Below are 21,635 nucleotides of genomic sequence, written 5' to 3' on the forward strand. Positions count from 1 at the left end.
TCTATTTAAGATTCATGCTCACACACATGCCATAATTTTCATTCCTGTGATCACGACATACGGTTGAAAAACTCTGTCAGCTTCAAGGGAAAATCGTTCTTCAAAATTTATGTTAAACTTTTTAAATTAAATTAATTGTGTTCAATTGATTTTTTACTGTAATCATTTTGTGTTAATCTGGAGAGTATCATATTGAGGGTAAATTTCTCTTATTCTTCTACAAATATTGAAATCAATGTAGAACATATTGAGCATCATAGCTCTGGTTTATAACTAAAATATAATACATAAGAAAACAAAGTTCCACATGCACGCACGCTCATTGGCTAATTTTAGCAATTAGCCATTTTTCCCCTTCTGGTCTCTCTCTCTCTCTCTCACACACACACACACACAATTAGCCATTTTTCCCCTTCTGGTGGCACATTTACATTTTACCTAAAGTATAATACTGCCATCCTTCAACTGGTACTTGACCATCAACCCTCTTTCGAAGTCCATCAGATCACATCCTTTGCCCATGTTTATCAATACTTTGTGCGGACTGTATGCCACGATATCACATTTATCACCTGCAATATCACATTTACTGATTCTTACCATGACCACATATGTTGTGGTGGGATTATGTGATCCTCTGCCATGGACTACTGGAGAGCTATGGGATGCAAATGGAAACATGGTACAGCATACTTCCTGCAATGTTCAGAGGCCTTACAGAGTCCATGCTATGTAGTGGCAGTACTAGCAGAAAGAGGAGGATATATTCATTATTAGGTAGGTGGTCATAATGTTTTGACTGGACAGTGTAAATATATATAAACTGTACTTACCAGAGATCCAGAAGAACTTTGTCCAGCCTCATTTAGCCACATTTCAGGCACCATTGCTGAATAATAAGGTCCCCAAACACCAGGAACAAAGGTAGGTGCTGAATTAACCTAACAATAAGATAATATACAAATTTCTATACTATATACAGTGCTATTCTTTCTTTCCTTATATTATTATGATTAAAATTGTAATGAAGATTATGTTTATATCCTCCCTGGGGCACCAAATGGGGGAAAAATCATATGACTAAAGAAAGTCAATTTTTATTATCAAGTGACTTCCCCACCACCACCACGGGCTTAATAACATCAGTAACTCTAGATGACACTTTATTTGATATGTGGAGACTAGAATTGTACTCCTCTCCTCCTATTAGGCTGGGACTTGTTCTATGACTGAATTAGGATATTTTCTTTAGGTTCTCAATTGTTTTTCAGAAACATTCCAAAGGTGTTCAACTGAACTTAAATACTAGGCTGGAAATGACAGGTTCACCACACTGTTATACTGACTGCATGCTTTGAGACAGTGCCATGCAAATATGGCTCCTCTCTAAAGAAGTGCCACAATTTAAGCAAATCAAAATTATTCAGAATATCAACAATAGACAACAACAACATTCACTTTCATCAATGACAACCAGTGGACCGAGCCTAAACCACATAAACAGATCTAACTACACTAAACTTTAATGTTAGTGCAAAACAATCTGGGTAAAACCATCTATGGGCATATGCCACAAGCAGGTATATCATCTGATTCCTGGATTGCAGCATGATTCATCACTCTACATCGCATTCTGCCACTGCTGTTATGTCCAACGTTTTTGCTGTTTGCAGTAGGATAAGTGGTGATGTGGACTGATAGGAGACACACTTATGATAGCTGTTGGTCATGATAACCTATTTTATGAAGTGTTTTCCTGATGACTGTTGAGTCTTTTGTTTATCTCAGTTTTATCAACTCTATTGAGTCAACTAACTGAAGGTGCCTTTGCAATGTTACAACTGTATGTAAAAGGGCATTCTTTTCCAAAAAAGGGCTTAGTACACTAAATACTGATGGTAGCTTTATTTCTTCAAACATATACACAGGAACAAATTCAAACTGAGAAAAGGATAGTTACAGAACTGATGTGCAGGAATCTGCCTTCAGCCAGAAACTGATAACTGATTGTTGGCAAATTTCCCAGTGTTGTAGAAGTGGGAAATTTGAATAAATGTAAAGGATTGGACATATCATTAGGAGGGAGAGAGGAAACGAGGAATGGCTATGAGGTTTGCTTCCTTGTATCATTTTTCCAATATTAAAACAAATTGCATTAAAATAATTTAAAAAAAAAAGTGCCTTACAGTAAAAAACAAAAGTTGGAACTACTGTTTAAAAGACTGGCTGTTACCATAATTCTTCCAATTTGAATTTTTTTTTTTCAAATGGGATGAATAAAGTTTTTATAATTGTAAAAAAAAAAAAAAATACAGTCCTCTAGTATTTTTATTATAATACATAATAATTTAACGTTTATCTAGTAAGAAACAGTGATATATACTAAACACATTAATACAGGCAACCCCCGTATAACACTATACTTCTACAATACAGTTTCGCTCTAACATGGTTAGAGAATTTAATAAACCTTGCATAACAGCTTATTTTTGAACTTTTGTGCGGGGAAAACCCTGCTATTATGTTGGATAGTAGTAGCAGGTGAAGCAAGAAAGCAAGTGTATGAGCTTATGCAGCATCAGCCAAAAAAAAAAAAAAAAAAAATCACACCATTCCCTCCAAATGCCTGTCCAGTTCCTCCTTAAATTTATTCAACCTATCAACTTCCACGACAGATGGAAGTTTGTTCCAGCAATTAACCACCCGCTGGCTAAAGGCAAATTTCCGCACATCAATTCTACATCTGTCCTTTCTTAATTTGAATTTATGCCCCCTTAGGTTGGTAATATGAACAAGTGGAAGGATCCCATCAGAATTCAGCATGCTCAGCCCATTCAAGGCCTTATACACCTCAATCAGATCACCGCGCAGGTGCCTAGTCTCCAGCCACTGCAATTTGCAGAATTTAAGCCTCTCTTGGTAAGAGGATCCCTTCATTCCCCTCACCAATCTTGTTGCCCTTCTCTGTACACACTCAAGCAAATCTACATCTTTCCTAAAATGAGGCCTCCAGACCTGCACACAGTACTCAAGGCGTGGCCCGACCATTGCCTTATACAGAGGGACAATCACCTCCTTTTCCTTGCTAGCAAAATTCCTATATATCATTGACAAAAGCCCAAGACCTGCCCTGGCAGCCTGTCTGCATTGCTCACAAAACTACATATCTGACTGCACAATTACTCCCAGGTCTTTTTCATTTTCTACCGCTTAAGTGTAGTACCACACAGTTGGTACGTTTCTCTGGGGTTACTTCTACCCATATGCAGTACTTTGCATTTGTCAAGGTTAAACTTCAGTTGCCACTTCTTAGCCCATCTGCCCAAATTATCTAGATCCTGTTGCAGTAGCACACTACCATTACTGTCAACCTTTGTATCATCTGCAAACTTCAACATTAAGCCTAATATACCTTCATCAATATCATTGATAAATATACAAAACAGCAGTGGACCCAACACTGAATCCTGTGGGACTCCGCTAATAACATTAGTCCACGAAGAGCAGCACCCACTGATTACCACCCTCTGTCTTCTCCCACTTAACCATCCTTTTATCCACTGTAGCAACTTAATTAATACCATTAATTAATACCTTAATTAATACCATTAATACCATTGTGCTCCAATTTGTACAATAGTCTTCCATAAATTTGATAATTGAGAGCTATTAAATGCTCAATAATTCCTATATTCTTTTATATTATAAATCAACAGGGATTACCTTTATTTTAGATATAGGAAGCTTCTTTTCCAACTCTCCTCGTTTCCAAGGAGAGTTGGAAAAGAAGCTTCCTATATCTAAAATAAAGGTAATCCCTGTTGATTTATAATAGTCTTCCATGCGCAACAGTGTCAAAAGTTTTCCCAAAATCCAAATATATGATATCAAAATTATTTTTTGCATCCAGTTCCTTTGTAACCACATCATAATATCCTATCAAATTTGTCAGACAAGACATTCCCTTAACAAACCCATGCTGTGTCTGAATTATTGCTGCAGTCTTGTCTAGATGATCCTGCAATGCATCTTTAACCAGTGACTCCGTTATTTTACCCAGAAAAGAAGTTAAACTAACTGGTCTGTAATTACTCGTGTCACTCTTCGATCCCCCTTTGTGAACTGGGGATACATTTGCACATCTCCAGTCCGTGGGAACCTCCCCTGAGTCCAAGGATGCTTTCATAATTATGGCTAGGGGTTTGCTTAGTTGCTTTGCTGCCTCCTTTAATATAACTGGATAGATCCCATCCACCCCAGATACTTTTCTTATGTTTAACTTCAACAATTTCTCCTGCACTTTGCTCTCAGTTATTACAAAATCATTAAGTATCCTGCTACAATTTGATAACCTTCTGCTATTTTCAAACCTTAATAATTTCCCATGTGTGAATGTAGATGCAAAATACTCATTCAGTTTGTTTGCTATCTGAGCAGGATCATCAACAGTCGAACCATCGATGTCAAGTGGATCAATCAGATTCATCCCCTTCCTTTTAGAGTTTATAAAAGTAAAGAAATCCTTGCTGTTTTTCTTAGCATCTTTTGCCAAGGATTTCTCATAATCTGCCTTCGCCTGCCTAACCTCCTTTGTGACCTGATTACAGACTAGCTTATATTTGCCATAGGCTTCTAAGTCGCTTGATAATTTATATGCATCCCATGAATTTTTCTTCTCTGTTACGAGTCTCATTAGTTCATTAGATAACCATTTAGGCATAAACCTTGAACAATATTTCTTAATAGGTATGAAACTTTTAGTAGCATCCACGATTAATTCCTTGAATGCTTCCCACTTAGAATTTACTGTTGGATGTAATTTATCAACTTTTCCACTCTTTTTGAATCCCCACTGTTCACTCGCTAGTCAAAAAAAAATTTAGAAATCTCTGTATTTTATTTTGTTGGGAATCCCCGTGCTATGTTCTGTGCTATTGAACTTGTGCTTGTTGAAATTGTGGAAAAATCTAGATTTCAAAGTTTTATTGCTATTGGATAGCACACCAGGCCATCCAAATGTTGAAGTTATGTTCCTACCACCACAGTTGTACTAGGTTAATACAACTTCTTTCATTCAGCCATTATATCCACCTTTAAAACTCATTACATCAGAAAATCATTACAATGGATTTCGGAAAAAAATGATTCCAAATCTATTGAAGTAATGGAGGCATGGAAACATTTCTCAATTGTGGACTTTAAAAGAATCATAACTTAATCCTGAAAGAAGTAAAACCATCAACGTTAGACGTGTGTGGAAAAATGTGTGGCCAGAGTCAGTTCATTCAGGTCTAACCAGCAGAAAACAGAGTCGGTGCAATAGTGGAACTTTACTATGTGGGTGGGAGGGGAAGGTTTTGATGATATTACTACTGAAGCCCTTGTGGATAGCACAGTTGATTGAATCACCCTCCTCCCCACACCGGGTGGAAAAGACCTGAGTCTGAATCCCATTGATGATGGAAGGAATTTTTATTTATCTTTTACATGGCTGAGTTAGTTGGGCTCAGGCAAGGGTAGCATGGTTTATTCTCCCAGAAACTTTGGGTTTTTGTCCAGCAAAACAGAAAATCGACCTCAGGACACACAATTTATAGACATTATAGACAGAGTAACATGGCCTTAGTCACCAATGCACCTAAAAAAAAAAAAAAAAAGATATGATTACTGAAGACGTTCAAGAATTACTAGTAGAAAAAGTGGCTAGGAAAGCAGATTTGGTGGAAATGGCATTGGAGGTAAAACCAAATCAATTCAGAGAATGATAGCACAGATGAAAATTCTAAAACTTCCAACTTTTACACTAAAAAGCATACAGGAAGGCAAAACGTTAGCCAAGCAATTAGAATTCTTATTTTTTGAATGTAGATTCTTGAATGAAAGGAGCCCAAAGTTCAAAAGGGAGCACCAAAAATGCCTAGTTCCATACAATGAAATTCACAGAGTTATCAAGCAAAAGCAAACAAACCCAGATTACTGATTTTTTTAAAAAGAGCAGAAGATACACGAAATCTAGAATGTATTTTTGTTAACATTTTGTTAACGAAAGTGTATTTATGTTAGCTTCAAATGGAGCTGTAGCTAGCAGATCTCAGGCAGATGGATTAGTTTCCACCTGAAAATTACTGTTGTTCAGCCACAGATAAGTAAATCAGCCTGTGAACATGCCTATTGTTAAGAAAAAATACACACTACCCAACATCAGAACTAGGGGTGGGGGAGAGTTGCTGACTATGGAAGCAAATAGTAAACAGATGTGTTTCTTTACAAACCATGGTTGTCAGTAAAGATGGATGAATAAATATATACACACTAAATCCGCATTTTACAAAAGGAATGCACTCCTTGAAAGTCTTTTTTTTTTCAGCAAAAAACTTAAGTGAAAATGAATTTTGCAATAATTCTAGGTTGTAATTAGTGACAGAGCAACTTATGATAATGTATACATTAATGAAAAATATTGTAAAACATTTTTCATTAATATTGTACACAAAGTAGTGCATATTGTGTTTGTAAGTTGAGTTATATTTTATGGAACCATAATAAAGTTTAACCTGTTTGTTGAATGAAAAAACCAGAGTTTCTGGAAGATAAAACCACACAATCCTCAACTAACTTGCCCACACTGAAAGAAAAGTGATAAAAGTTCCTTGCTTTATTGATAGAATTCAAACTCAGGCCTTTTGCAAATGTAAATATAATGGTATATATATCTAGCTAGCCTTGTATATTATGATAGACTGTCTAGAATTCTTCCCTTTAGTACTAGATGGAAATGTTGAACTTTTGGAAATCGTGATGGAGGGAAAAATGTATTGAGATAAAACTCACAAAATGGCAATTGCTGTATGCATTACCCACACACAACAAACAATACAGCACAAATATGGTGACTGGATGTCTGAGATATTACACATACAGTCCTTGTACTGGCTAGAGGTCAGCCATAAAAGAAATTATTGTAGCACTTGTAAACTGATTAGTGGAAATAATATATAATTTAGGATCCTTTCAGAAAGGACAGGACAGAAAAGTGGGGAGGCTGTATAAGAAAAAGTAGGCACTTGAAACAAAAATTCTGCCTCAGCAGTATAAATGCATTCCTCAATGAGAGGAACAATACTTTCATTTGTTACCTAAGGCAGTGACGCCGACCTTATTAACCTCATTCTTTGATTCAATATAGTTCCTGTTCCCCAGCAGCTTGGTCTGATGATGGGTATCGGTAAGATACCCGAAGTCATATTAATGTATAGTAACATAGGCAAACAGCCTAATAAACTATATTAATTTTCATGTGGTATAAGAGTGGTTTTAATATAATAATAACCTTAATGTAAAACAACCATGTAATGTCCTTCCCTTAACTATACTGGATCTTCTTGTATTCTTTTAACAGAAGACAACAACATGAGTTAGAAGAAAAGTAAGATGCTAGCAGGTCAACATTATCTTTGGGTGAAGCAGCAATTCAACCATCTGGTTTTGACAGATGTGGGAATAGAGATGGGCAAAAGTTTTGGCAAGACACCAGAATGCTCAACTACTGTTTGGACAAGAAGCAAGTTTTCTACTCCTAGCCTGTTCAAAATCTAGTTTGGACTGATTAATAACTACTTTACAATTGTTGCGAGCTTTGGTGTAAGCAGAAAATGAACCTAGAAATTTGACAAGCCAATTACATGTGCAACATTCTTATCTTGAACAGCCTTAGCACATTTATTGAAAATCCAAAGTTTAGATAAAGGACAAGATTTTCAAGTGTAGTGGATTAATAAAGGATTTCATCCCTACAAGAATAATTCACCAATACGATCTGAGCAAATGTTGACATCAGAAGATTTGAAACGGTAATCTGATCAAGGAAAACAGAAAGAAAAGATCCACAGATCATCCCATTTTGCATTCTTGTAATGCCAAGCAACATGAGGTTGAGAATGGTTACAAGAGAAAGGCTCCATCAGAGAAGACACCTTCACCCAAGTTGTGATTTGAGGTGCCCAGAGGGCCACTCACCTCAACGGTGTACTTAGAAAGGTTATTTGTGAGAAAAAGATCAAGCATGTTGGCTGTGCAGTTAGGATTTTCTGGTAGCTAAATAAACAATCTGTGCAAGGTCATTAGTAAGTGCAAAAGCCTCAGCATCTCAACCAGCTGGATCCGTGACTAGAAAACGGAAGCCAGCTGGAGTTGCAAACATTAAAATCTAAAATCACCAAGGAAAGTTACCTCATTGTTAGGAAAGTTGGACTGGAGAAAGTAAAGTTTTAAAGAGAGGAAGTCAAAAAGTTCCAAGTGATTAGTGGAGTTGGGAGAATGATAGAGGAAACAGAATGTGGTAGAGAGATTTTAAGCCAGGGAAGATCGAAAAGAGGAGATTCCAAATTATTAAATCTCTGACAGGGAATATCAGAACAGACATATGCACAAGTTCCACCTTTGAAGCAAAAGGAATCATACAGTGAACAATTAGGACAACTGAGATGAGCAGTGGTTGAATCAACCAATATTTTAGATTCTGTCAGAAAAAGTACACTGGGTTTGGCAGACTAAGTGGAAATGGACATCATTGAGACTGCAAGTGAGACCATGTATATTTTCTATTAATTTGACAATTCATGATGTATTCAGTATTAAGAAAAGGTGGAGGGGACATGTTGTATGAAATAATGAAATTTTTGAATAAACCGTACACATGGCAAGAATATACCCAGCTTCTTGACATAATGTGGCCTCAACAATGCTCCCTGCATACACACTACTTGGACTCCATCCAGTCACTATCTGGGTAGAGTAGATGCAATGAGATTATACACTAGCTGATGCAGAAGCCTCCCAGAGAGTTACCAATAGATTCAGGCCAGTGGACTATCTAGCAGCTGGCCTGAATCTATTGTAAGGAAGGTTGGATCTTGCCATGATGTCCAAAGGCTAACACGAGTTCCAACAATGCTCCCTGCATACACACTACTTGGACTCCATCCAGTCACTATCTGGGTAGAGTAGATGCAATGAGATTATACACTAGCTGATGCAGAAGCCTCCCAGAGAGTTACCAATAGATTCAGGCCAGTGGACTATCTAGCAGCTGGCCTGAATCTATTGTAAGGAAGGTTGGATCTTGCCATGATGTCCAAAGGCTAACACGAGTTCCACCACTTCAAGCCTCCAATAAGCAAAGTAGTGGTATTGCACCGGTTGATGAGAATCATGTACCATCTAGTATGGCCTGATAACATAGAGGGATGGCATTCCTCTGTGTGGTGCTACACTTCAATCCCTGCTTACGTTAGTTCACACCTGGGTGGTCACCTCCAGTATAGTAGGTTGTTGTTATTTGGTTTTTAGGAGCATTAGCAACTAAGGCCATATTGCTCTGGGGCAGTGGTCATTCCCTGACCTTTCCGCATCCTCCGTATTTGGTGGTGACGGGCTCGAACCCCGGTCTAATCAAGAAGCGTGTGCTACGCACTGCTGCTCCTTCCCACCTGGCTACGGAGGCGCCCCAGTATAGTAGGTGCCATATTTCAGGACTTGCACATGGGGTTATACACAGGGTTACTAACAGTCCCAATGTGAAGGTGCAAGCAGAAGATTTGGCTGTCACAGACTGAGAGGACTTCACCGAAATTTGGTCCTCTTGACTCGAGTGTCACCCAAATATCAGGTACTGCATCAAAAGATCTACGAATTGTTAGAAAGGTTAAAACTAGACAGGATGTGTCTCAAAAATATTGTGTATTATGTACATCATAGCCAGAATAAAGTAGCCTGAAACAGCCTTATTTTGTTGATTATAGTTCACAAACTTGACTTTGATTTGCTTGATTACACTACACAAGGTTTTATTATTGTATTCAGGGTAAGAGCCTCCACTTGAACACTCAAAGTTCAAGACTTTCCCCCCTCAAGGTTTTAAGAAGTGTTTTGAATAGTGCATAATATTAACACATTATATTTTCCTGCAGATCTTTCAGAATGCTTGGGATAAATAAAAACTTTCTCCTTGATAATCTTCCACAAGTAGATATCTTGTGGAACCAGTTCAGCAAGCTGGACATGAGTAATCAATTTCTCTTGAGTTGCTGCTGCAATAAGTTCAGGTTAATTATCCTGGGGCAACAAATCACTTCTCTTCATCAATGAATATTATCACAGTGATGCAATAACTCTTCTGATTGTCAGCAACAGAAATCCTTTTGTCCTCCACAAAGCTAGGACTAATAATCCTGACCAATAATGGAACATCATACTGTCATGCATTTGCTGTATGCAAGAGGCCTCTTAGAAAGCTCATTTGGCCACTGCATTCCTTAAAATGCATCATGGGATCTGAAAGCAGTATGGTTCCTTCTCTTTTTTGTTAGGATCATTTAGTTCTTTTCACATTTAAATCTTTTGTATTACTGCACTGGCTTTTTGTCAGACCATGCCAGTAGATTTGTCATCAGTAACAGTAGATTTCATCACTTTCCTGAATATCCTGTATGCTGAGTTGACAGACAGCCAGTCTAACAGTGCCCGATCACTATATTATATCTGTATTGTGTGTTTTGGAGGTTATTTTGAAATTCATTTCATATACCAGTTTAACTGCTCGAATGTTTGGTCTATTAGCAAACCTATTTCTGCAAGAGGGAAAAAAAATGCACTGCAATGAACATCTGTTCACAGATATTCACTGCATCTTCTTGCACAACAATACAGGTATAATGAAGTGGGATACAGAACACTAACCTACACAAAATTTCAAATAACTTTAATGAATAGTACTTGCTGCTCTTTAAAGTATAGGTCAAATATTAGCACAAACTTTATACACAACAATAAATAAGTCTGAAATGGAGGCAAAAATAAATAGAATAAATTGAGCAAAAAAAAAAGTAAAGGGGAGAAAGATAAAGTGGAGTGCAGTCAGTCTCTCTCTCTCTCTCTCTCTCTCTCTCTCAGTGAATGTGCATTAAGGTTATATGCTGCCACCTTTCAAGGTACTTTATTCTGGGTCATACTGTTTATATAACTATAAAGTATATGAAAAAATAAAACAAAACCTTACCATCATATGGCAAGTGGAAGTTCCACATATCATTGCCATCCTGGTATTTATAGGGTCTTGTATTCCTTCTCCAGAAGAACACCCAAGTAATCCTCCAAAAAATAAAAACAGCAATTTAGGAACTATCCATTTATCTACACACATACTATATATATATATATATATATAAATGGACATTCAAAAAGAAATGAAAACTGAACATTATTTCACAAGATCATTTTATAAATGATAATGTTTCAACATTGTCATAGAATAAATACAAAACATTATTCTTTATAAAGTAATCCACGGTATACGGTTAATGCAAATTACTTTTCTCCATACCTCGAAATTTTAAGACCATACAATATTTTTTTATTGTGCAGTTTAAAACACACTACAGAACATATTTATATCCTAAACAATTGAGCATTTAGATTTTATTTAAAATATGTTTAAAATACAGTACATTCTCAGAAACAGTTGCCAATTTATTTGTCACAAAGTAGACAATTCTATGTACTATACTAGCTGAAAATGTTTACTGTAAATAAATAATGTATTAATTTTTGTATGGGGCATGCACAGTTTTTGTGAACTATTTGAAATGAAATATATGCAATTCTTTACTTAAAATTTGATCTAACAAGAGTCTGTTATAATAAGCATTTTTTATTATTTTTTCAGCTCTTGTAATAGCAGATTATCACTATACATACATATATATATGAGGGACATTCAATAAATTATTTACCTAAGGTACTTTCCATAGTTATATTTTAATGATTCATGGTTTATCATGTTCCTACATATCTCAACTAGAATCATACTAATTTTGACTCTACTATGTTTTTGGGTTGTGCTGCTGTAACAGAAAGAAGACACCTGTATCAAATTATAGATTTGCTGAAATTGGAGCATTGTCCAGTCATCAAGTTTCTCATCAAAGAAGGAAATGGGCCAAAGGCCATTCATGAAAGGATGGTGGTTGTGTATAGCAACAGCGCACCTTCAGATTACCAGGTGAAATTCTGGCCAAAACAATTCAAGTGGGGTAGAGAGTCCGTCAAAGGTGATCCACATCCAGGCAGGTCTGTGACAGCAACCACTCCAGAAATGTGCCAAGCTTTTAAACCCTTGTGCTGAATGACAGATGCTTAAAGGTGTCCCAAATCTCTAGGAAATGTGACATATCTTAGGGATCAGTTATAACCATCCTCCATGAACATTTGGGGATGAGTAAGGTCAGTGCAAGGCAGGTCCCCAGATTTCTGACTCCCTGTGCAGAAGCTTGTTTGTTTGTTATTGTTTGTTATTTGGTTTTTAGGAGCATTAGCAACTAAGGCCATATTGCTCTGGGATATGCGGTGGTCATTCCCTGACCTTTCCGCATTCTCCGTATTTGGTGGTGACGGGCTCGAACCCCGGTCTAATCAAGAAGCGTGTGCTATGCACTGCTGCTCCTTCCCACCTGGCTACGGAGGCGCCGCCCCTGTGCAGAAGCAATTCAGCATATGGTGTTGTGAGGAGAATTTAGAGCTTTATGGAAGGGATTCTGACTTTCATCTACAGAATTCGTATGGGTGATGAAACATTGGTTCATCACTGGGATCCTGAGACCAAGCAAGAACCAATGCAATGGAAGCACAAGGGTTTTCCTCCACCCAAAACATTTTAGACACAACCTTCAGCTGCCACCATTTTTAGGGATGCTGAGGAAATTTTGTGCATTCACTACTTGGGATTCAAGCAGTCATTGGGGGGTCATGTGCATCCCTACTATACAACCTAAGGGATGTCATAAAGGAAAAATGCTGTGGAAAACTTTTCAGAGGTGTGCTGCTTCTTCATGACAATGCACCAGTGCACAAGTCACATGCTGTTGCTGCTGCTTTGAGAGACTGACTTTACAGAACTTACCCATCCAATTTACAGGCTGGATCTGCCCCCCAGTGACTATTTCCCCCTATAACCGCCCCCAGTGACTATTTCCTGTTTTGACACCTCAAGAAAGATGCATGTGGATGTTGCTTTGCTGATGGTAATGAACTGAAGTCTGCTGTTTCTGTGTTCTTTGATGGACAGGACAAAGAATTTTATTTGTCTGGTATTTCCTCATTGCCAACAAAATGGAACAAGTGCATTGAAGTTCAGGGGAGTTACTGAAAAATAAAAACATATTTTTGTCTCTATCTCATTTTCTTCATAGGTAGATAGATAATTTATTGAATATCCCTTGTATATATAAATTTAAAATTAAGTTTAAAGTAACACCGTATGATATGGACAAAATGGGGATATAAGTATTTAATTATAGTATAAAGGCTATAAGGCAAATGTACCTAAGTGCGTGAAAGCAATAAAAGGATACAAAATTAAATAAGTAAAGTTATAAGTGAGAGAAAGAGCTGACAGATGGAAATGCAAAGAGCACAAGGTGCCAACTAGTAAGGAAAGGATAGAAAGAAAGAAAAGTATTAAGGGTGGAGGACAGGGAAAGAAGGCAAAAAAACCTAAGCGATACACTAAATTATAAGAAATTAAAGGCTGAATTTAGAAAGAAGAAGAAGAAAGGCTGAATTAGAAAGCCAATTAGATGGAATGAAGCTACAAAGGAAAAGTAAAAAATAAATGATTATTAATATTAATGAATACAATAAAATAGCATGTATCAAATAAGGGGTGGAAAAATTTTTGATGTAAGAGTAAAGTATCAAATAAAGATGTGAGAAAGTAAAAACTAGTAAAATAATAAAATTTTTGATGCATGCTATAAATCATTTATACATAAAGCAGGTAATTCTTTAGGGGACTACACCTGATTATGTATCAATAAACTGTGTTTCTATGCCTACATATAGCTATGGAAGAAAATATTAAAAAGGGTACTTTTTAACATTTTTTCTTCCATAGCTATAAAAGCTATAGTATTAATTTTTTTTAAAACTGTTTCGATTTTTATCAGTGTACCCTTTTAAATATTTTTTAATATTATAAATATATATATATTTTTAAAAGTGAAATTTTTGTAATGCAATAACTTTTTTGGAATAGCTGAATTTAGTTACCAAGTTAGATATTATCTAAGTACACATAATTTAAGGCAATTATTACTATAATGTGATGCAAAGAGAAGAAAAAGATGGGGGATGTTTATGAACAGCAGACAAAGAAGAAGAATTAGCAGTAATGCCTTCTTCGCCCTCAAATTACCCTATTAATTTGGAAGGCAGAAAAAATGCAAGCTAAAAGTATTCAGAAGAAAATAAATGCTTGATCCTCAGGAAAGTCAAAAACAGCATCCCATTCTCATAAGAGAGTGCTCTAACCAAAAGAGAAGATGGTCATTTAGGTGACAGGATTAATTCTCTATTAATAATAAACACTCATGTCATATGAACAGTTGAGTTTAATGGCAAAGAAGAAAAAAATGCGTAGCATGATTATAAAATGTCAGGGAACACAGTCCTATAGTAAGTATATATTTAGCCTGTAAATCAAGTTACACAAGGTGTTAGGAATACTAAGGCAGATTATGAGAAATATGGCAAAGGGTGCAAAAAAAAAAAAAATTAGCAAAGAATTCTAGTTATGTCAGCACTAGAAGGAAAGGGATGAACCACATTGGTACACTTGATATGAATGGCATAACTATTATTGATCCTTTACATGTTGCTGACAAACAAATAAATATTATGCATCTATATTCAAATATGGAGAAATTTTTAGAGATGGGAATATAGCACAGAACAGAAGTATATCTAATACCAACTGGGAACTCTATTTTATAATTACTGTGTAAGGAAGCAGAAAAGAAGCTGTTGCAGCTAAAAGTGAACAAGGCACCTGGAGCCAATTATATTAAAGCAGCAAAAGACATAATCAAATGTTTAGCTTTAATAGTGAGAACATCCTTGGATTCAAGGGGACCTTGAACCCTGCAAATCTGCACATCACCCTACAGATTGCATATGTGCAAATATCTGCTATTCACAAAGGTGGTTCAAAAGTGAAATGAGCAATTACAGACTAGCAACAAGTCTGACTTCCATGCCAGTGAACAACAGTCATCAGTTAAAGAAGTAATACAAGTAAATCTCAATAGGAGATAAGGCAATCACAACATAGATTTGTTAAGGGGAGATCATGCCTGACCAATGTAATTAGCTATTATGAGGTTGTTACAAAGGAGCTGCATATAAAGAATAATTTTGACTTCATATACTTCAATTTAATAAAGCTTTTGATACTGTTCCTCTTGACTGTGTGTAAATTGGAGTAATACAGCATTAGGGGAAAGTTACTACTGCAGATAAAGGGATGATTAAGTGGTAGGAGACAGAACAGCTATAAATGACCATTGCTCTTCATGAACTAATATTGTGAGTGGGGTACTATATAGTTGAACTTTGGGCCTCTTATTGTTTTATATATAATATCAATAATATTTGTGTAAGCATATTAAGTTTGATGCCTAAGTTTTCTAAAAGTACAAAGGTGAGAAGAGTGGTTAATGACACTAATCAGGTTGTGCTACTTCAACCAGATCTAAATAAACTATTATAAAATGAATTAGAAGTGGGAAAAAAAAAAACCACCATGAGGACATTCCCTAAGCAGCCATGAAAGAGTGTGCGAACAATATTCCAAAAATTGACTTCCAAAGTTGCTTTAACAACCTCCAGTTGTTGGCAACATTGCGCTGATGCAGAGGGAAACTACTTCAAAGGAGAAAAAGTGCCATTATTTCAGAAGTACTTTCTATTATTTTTTTTATAAATCAGCCCTGAGACAATACCATTTAATAATATAAAAAAAATGCTCAGATGTCTAAACTCTTCAATCAGATAACAATTGAATTAGATGTGTATCTGTATAACCTGTACTTTCTAGTTTGTCACTCTGTATAATTCAGTCATTTTATGGGAGGACGAGCTCAGAAGAGCTGGGAATGACTGAGATATTTTACAGTGCCACATGCTATCAGTTTTCTATAACAATAGTCATTACTTTGAATAACAAAATAGTACTTTTAATTCTTTTGTTGATTATAGCAGCCTATGTGACATCAACGAAGATCTACTTAAAGAGAGAGAGCACTACTGTTATGTTTCTCTCTTTCTAAAGTAAAAGAGAGAACTAATATAGTATTTGATGGGACATTTAATTTGAAGGCAACAAACCTGTTTTGTCTGTTTAATGTTATTTTGTTTTTGCTACACAATTACCTATGCCACCAGCATGTGCATCAATGATAGATGTTGCAACTGGAGTTCCCGGAATAAGTTTCATTTCCTCAGCAGCAGTTTCACTAAGTCCCTCTTCACATACTGGATCTCCTGGTGGTTTTATCACAGAGCCTACATTAAGAATACAAAAAACTCATGAAAATAAAAGAAGTATATTTTTCTGACAAACCCTAGAATCTTATATTGCAGCTGCAAATTGAAATATTTTGACTAATGTACAAATAAGATTTTAATATTTTAAAAAAATTAGTGGATATGCAAATTATCATTCTTTCTAATTAATTAGTACAGATTATAAAATGTAAAAATTCACATATGCAGTTACAACTGGGTAATATTACTAAGGTCACTCAAAGTAAAAAACTATAATTCACCACAAAATAATAAGGAACTATTGGTTTCAGGTTGAAAGTCTCTATTGGAAACTAATTACAGCCATAATATTAGCCATTAAAATGTTTTTCACAAGGTGGCCATTAGATACTCTCTTGCAAGATAAATTCCATATCTAAAATTTTTATTAATTCATATATGTTCCTCTCTCCTGAATTATCTACTAAATGCATCATGAATAGTCAAGTAGCGGAACAAAATTATCTGCAAAAAGGTCTAAACCTCCCAAAAACCTCTTCATTCATTTCAGAAATATGTGGTCTCAGTTCCAATCTCAATGATGTCATGTCTACTCTCACCTAGAATCTGCAAAGCACCAGTTATTTTTCTTATATTCTCAATTATAAGTTGCCTCAACCACTACCCATCTCAGTTTCCATAATTCTTCGCGCCTCCGTAGCCAGGTGGGAAGGAGCAGCAGTGCCGTAGCACACTCTTCTTGATTAGACCGGGGTTCGAGCCCGTCACCACCAAATACGGAGGATGCGGAAAGGTCAAGGGAATGACCACCGCATATTCCCGGAGCAATATGGCCTTAGTTGCTAATGCTCCTAAAAACCAAATAACAAACAAACAAACAAACATAATTCTTCACTCAATGATTCCTTTTGTTTAAAAGGTGGTAGTGCATATGTGTGCTCTAATAATTCCTTACCAGAGACTTCTTAATTTGAATCTGTTTTTTTTATCTTCTTTGGACTAAAATCTCTCTGCTCCATTCTGTCAAGTTTATCTGTTTCCTCTATTAATCTCTAAACTCTACTAATCACTTGGAAATCTTCAACTTCCCTTCTTTTAAACTCTCCAGTCTAAACTTTCCTAACAGCAATGTAATTTTTCTTAATGTTCACAACACCAGATGGCTTCAGTTTTCTAGCTACATGGACCCATTTGGTAAAGATGCTAAAGCTTTTGCAATTACTAATAACTTTATATAGCTTGTTCATTTACCTACTAGGATATCCGATAATTCTTATCACACACCCAACATTCCTGATATTTTCCTCAACAACAACCCTGGAAAGTTTGTGGTCAATGTAAGTGGTGCTTTAGGCACCTCAGATCACGACTCTGTGATCTCTTCTCCAATTGAGCTTCTGTCATAGCCACTGTGATTATTTGTGCAATATCATCAAGAATGCATTTGTAATCTTGATGATTTTCACAATTTTTATTCTAGTGGATTACTGAAAAAAAAATAAATAAATAAAATAATTGTTTTAAATCTTCCAATCCCAATGTTTCAGATCATTTCAGTGAAATTATCCTTGTAGAGATAAAATCCTCTATTCCATCCTAAAATCTTGTCCTTGATCTAAACGTTGGCTTTCCGACAAATGTGTTAATGCTGTTTCAAGATAAGGATGTAGCAAAACGCAACTGCAATCTATGCAAATCTCTCGTTTCATTTTCTGCCTACATTAACGTGTGCAACGATTGTAAAGCAGTTATTAATCAAGCAATCAGAACTTGATTTTAAACAGGTTAAGAGTAGAAAACTTGCTTCTTTCCATAGCTATTTGCCACAACTTCTGTTCATATATACTCTAACTCAGGCCTGGGCAAACCATGGCCCGCGGGCTGTATGCAGCCCACTGCAAATTTTTGTGCAGCCCACGAGCTTTAATTGTATTTTCAAAAAAGTTTACTTATTTTATGCCTTTTGTGACGCCTTTTTGAAAAATGAATCTATATATGTAATACATTATAGAATTTGTTGACTTGTAAATTATTTTATCATCTCTGTATTGTTCAAATTGAGATAGAATTTGAAATTGTGTGCGAACCGGAGCGAGCCAACGGGCGATTTTATAACGGTATAATTTGCGATTATAAACTAACCGTGCGATATTACGGTAACAGACAAGTGGTGATGATGACGACAACGGCTTTGCTGCGGTGGCGGAGTAATAGGATAGGACTGCTGACCGGCCGCAGTTCCAATCTGTTTTCTCTGATGGTCATCCCACAGTTAGTTTTTTTGCATTATCTTCGGTTATCATCTTGGTGCCAGTAGCGATAAAAATAATATTTACCCTTTTAAAAATGAATAAAAAACAAAAATTTCAACAAGAGCATCGTGTCTTCAATGAAGAGTGGAACACAAAATATTTTTTTGCTAACATAAATAACAAGACTATTTGTCTCATCTGCCGAGAGAGTGTCTCAGTGTTGAAAGAGTACAATATTAAAAGACATTTCACTACTAAACATTCCGAATATGGTGCCAATTTAACTCTGGAAGCAAGAAAGAAAACTGCTGATGGATTGATTCAAAATTTATCTAGACAACAAAATGTGTTTATGCAGCTAACTAAGGAACAAGAAGCTACTGTAGAGGCAAGTTTTGTTATTTCTCATATAATTGCAAAAAGCAACAAGCCTTTTTCTGATGGAGACTATATTAAAGAATGTATGACTGAAGCTTGTGGAATTTATGTCCTGACATTAAACACAAATTTGAGAATATAAGTTTATCTCTGTGAACCATAGTAAGAAGAATTGAATGTATCGATACAAATTTGAATGAGCAATTATTATCAATATTAGAATCCATAACATGATACTCAATAGCTCTCGACGAAAGTAATGACAAAAAAGAATACTGTGCAGTTATTAATTTTCATACGTGGATGTACCTCTAATTTTAAAATTATTGAACAGTTTCTTTCAATGGAATCTCTTAAAGACCAAACAAAGGGAGCTGATATATTTGAAAACGTTGATAAATGCTTAACAAGATATAATTTACAATGGAACAAAATGGTAAGCGTAACAACTGATGGAGCACCAAGTTTGACAGGTAAAAATGTTGGAGCGTTAAAGAAAATTCAGGATAAAATTTGTGAAAATTATCCTGATTATAATTTAATTACAATTCATTGTATTATACAACAACAAGTATTATGTAAAAATGTGTTAAAAGTTGAACATGTCACATCTTGTATTATTAAACTAGTAAATTTTACCAGTAAATAAAAATTAAACTAGTAAAATAAGGGGGAGCCAGACGTGTTCAAAGCCGCTAAGTGGATTTTCTTATTTATTGATTTGAAATTATTGTTTTTCTAAAACTTTTGGTTTAAATTTAGTAGTATAGAATTATTTTGTGATTTTCTGATTAATCTAGTGTATTTATTCTTTATTTGGCCTTGTAATTGCATAAAAGTATCGGTAAGGGTATCATATCCACGTGTTACAAGTTCCAGCTCCACTGAACAAGAAGTTTTTTAGCCATATTTAGCCGCTTTATTGACCAATTGATACATCAAATTATTTTCTATAAGTAGCTTACAGACCTAGTCAGGATCGTTAGTTTATTCTGAATTGAGACAGCGAGATTTGGAAGTTGATTAATACTTAAGTGTCCGTAGATTTACCGTTCATAACTTGTGCCATTGTAATATGATACAATGTTATATCCCAAACTAGATAGTGTTAGTATAGTATAGTATAGTATAGTATATAATATAATATTGTCAAGTAATCAGCAAAATCTATTAATTTTGTTAAACTTTGTTGTCAATTAAATTAAATTCTACTTTTAACTAAATACATATAACGACTTAGATTACAAACGTAACTTAATACATAACTTGATACGGAAGTTATATAAACGGAACTTGTAGATAATATTTGATACTGAAAAATATATATAGCGTTATAACTGTGTTGGGATAAAAGATTAGGGTTATAATTTTGTACTGAAATTGAAATTTTATTGAAATTAAATCGAAATCATGACTCAGACCAGAGCAACAGAGCAAAAGGCTCAAGCTAATGGGAGTGCTGTAGCTCAGAGGAGAACTGGGGGGGGGGGGGCAGTTGCCCTCTGAATCACAGCCTTTTAAAATGCACTGCTTGCATGATGTTTGCAGAGCAATCAGGTATGGGACATGATATTGCCATGGGGAATGTCTTTGTGTGTGCGTGATGCAAGGAGTGTAACGAAATCAGGCAACAACTCAGCGTTGTTATGAGAGCTTGAAGGACAGGGTGGATGCCCTCGAAGGATCTAAATTGAGGGGCCCATCAAGCTCTCAGCTGCCCACATCAACGCCAGAGCTTGCACTTGGCCATCACGCAACACAGCGGAAACCCCCAAAGCAGAATGCGCTGGTCCCACAGGAACTAGTAGATGTTGGTGACTATTGTCGGGGAAACGGGGAACATGCTTTGTAAAAAGGATAGGTGGAACAGGACCAGGGTATGTCTGCCAGGGGGCAAAGGTTGATGATGTTGTAGAGCGGATATCATCTTTTAAGGGCACAAAAGGTGATAGAGTTGTACACGTTGGCACTAATGATATTAAGAGTAGGAGACCGGCAGAATTACTTAACAAGTACAGGTCACTGTTGAAAAAAAGCCGTGAATTAGGGTTGAATTTGAAAGTGTCTGCAATTCTGCCCAGACACGATAGGAGGGAGTATATGATGAGAGCCTTATCGATCAATTCGGCCCTGGAAAGATTGTGCAAGGCTCAAGGGATAGAATTTTTTTCAACCTAGTCTGTACTTGTTAACAGAAGGGACTGCTTCTACAGGGATGGGATACACTTAAATAGAAAGGGTGCAAGAATATTTGCTGATGCTATTGAGGCAGCGTTAGGTGGGTCGGAAAACTGCTAGCTTGGGGTGATACAAGGACTAATAGATTAACAGTAGCCACTGGCAGAGGTGAAAGTGATTCTTGCACTGCTTCTATTGGAATGAGCAGAAGCCTGGAAATGAAGATGCAGGATATTTCAGAGACTGCTGGAAGTCATTGCGGTACAAGTAAACACATGGGTTGTGTTAGGGTAGCTAAGAAAAAGAACATGTGCATGTATACTTGCGTGTACACCAATGGTAGGAGTTTGGTAAATAAATTTGATGAATTTGAGGTATTGCTCAAAGCATCAAAGGCGGATATTGTTGGGATATCAGAGACGTGGTGTCACACAGATATAAGGAATGCAG

At 36.1% G+C, this 21,635-nt stretch overlaps 1 protein-coding gene across 1 annotated transcript in view; it reads right to left on the reverse strand.

Moving 5' to 3' along the window:
- Nucleotides 1–21,635, reverse strand: part of LOC150075480 (FGGY carbohydrate kinase domain-containing protein) — a 90,886-nt gene that overhangs the window by 38,141 nt on the left and 31,110 nt on the right. Inside the window, exons 7-9 of the mRNA XM_090388503.1 lie at nucleotides 16,264–16,395; nucleotides 11,057–11,148; nucleotides 834–941 (exon numbers count right to left, since the gene is read on the reverse strand). Coding sequence (XP_090244629.1) covers nucleotides 834–941; nucleotides 11,057–11,148; nucleotides 16,264–16,395 — 332 coding nt within the window. The remainder of the gene's footprint in view (nucleotides 1–833; nucleotides 942–11,056; nucleotides 11,149–16,263; nucleotides 16,396–21,635) is intronic.

Source organism: Mastigoproctus giganteus, chromosome 14 (genome assembly GCF_048544385.1).
Source record: "Mastigoproctus giganteus isolate SK-2022 chromosome 14, ASM4854438v1, whole genome shotgun sequence".
NCBI lineage: Eukaryota > Metazoa > Arthropoda > Arachnida > Uropygi > Thelyphonidae > Mastigoproctus > Mastigoproctus giganteus.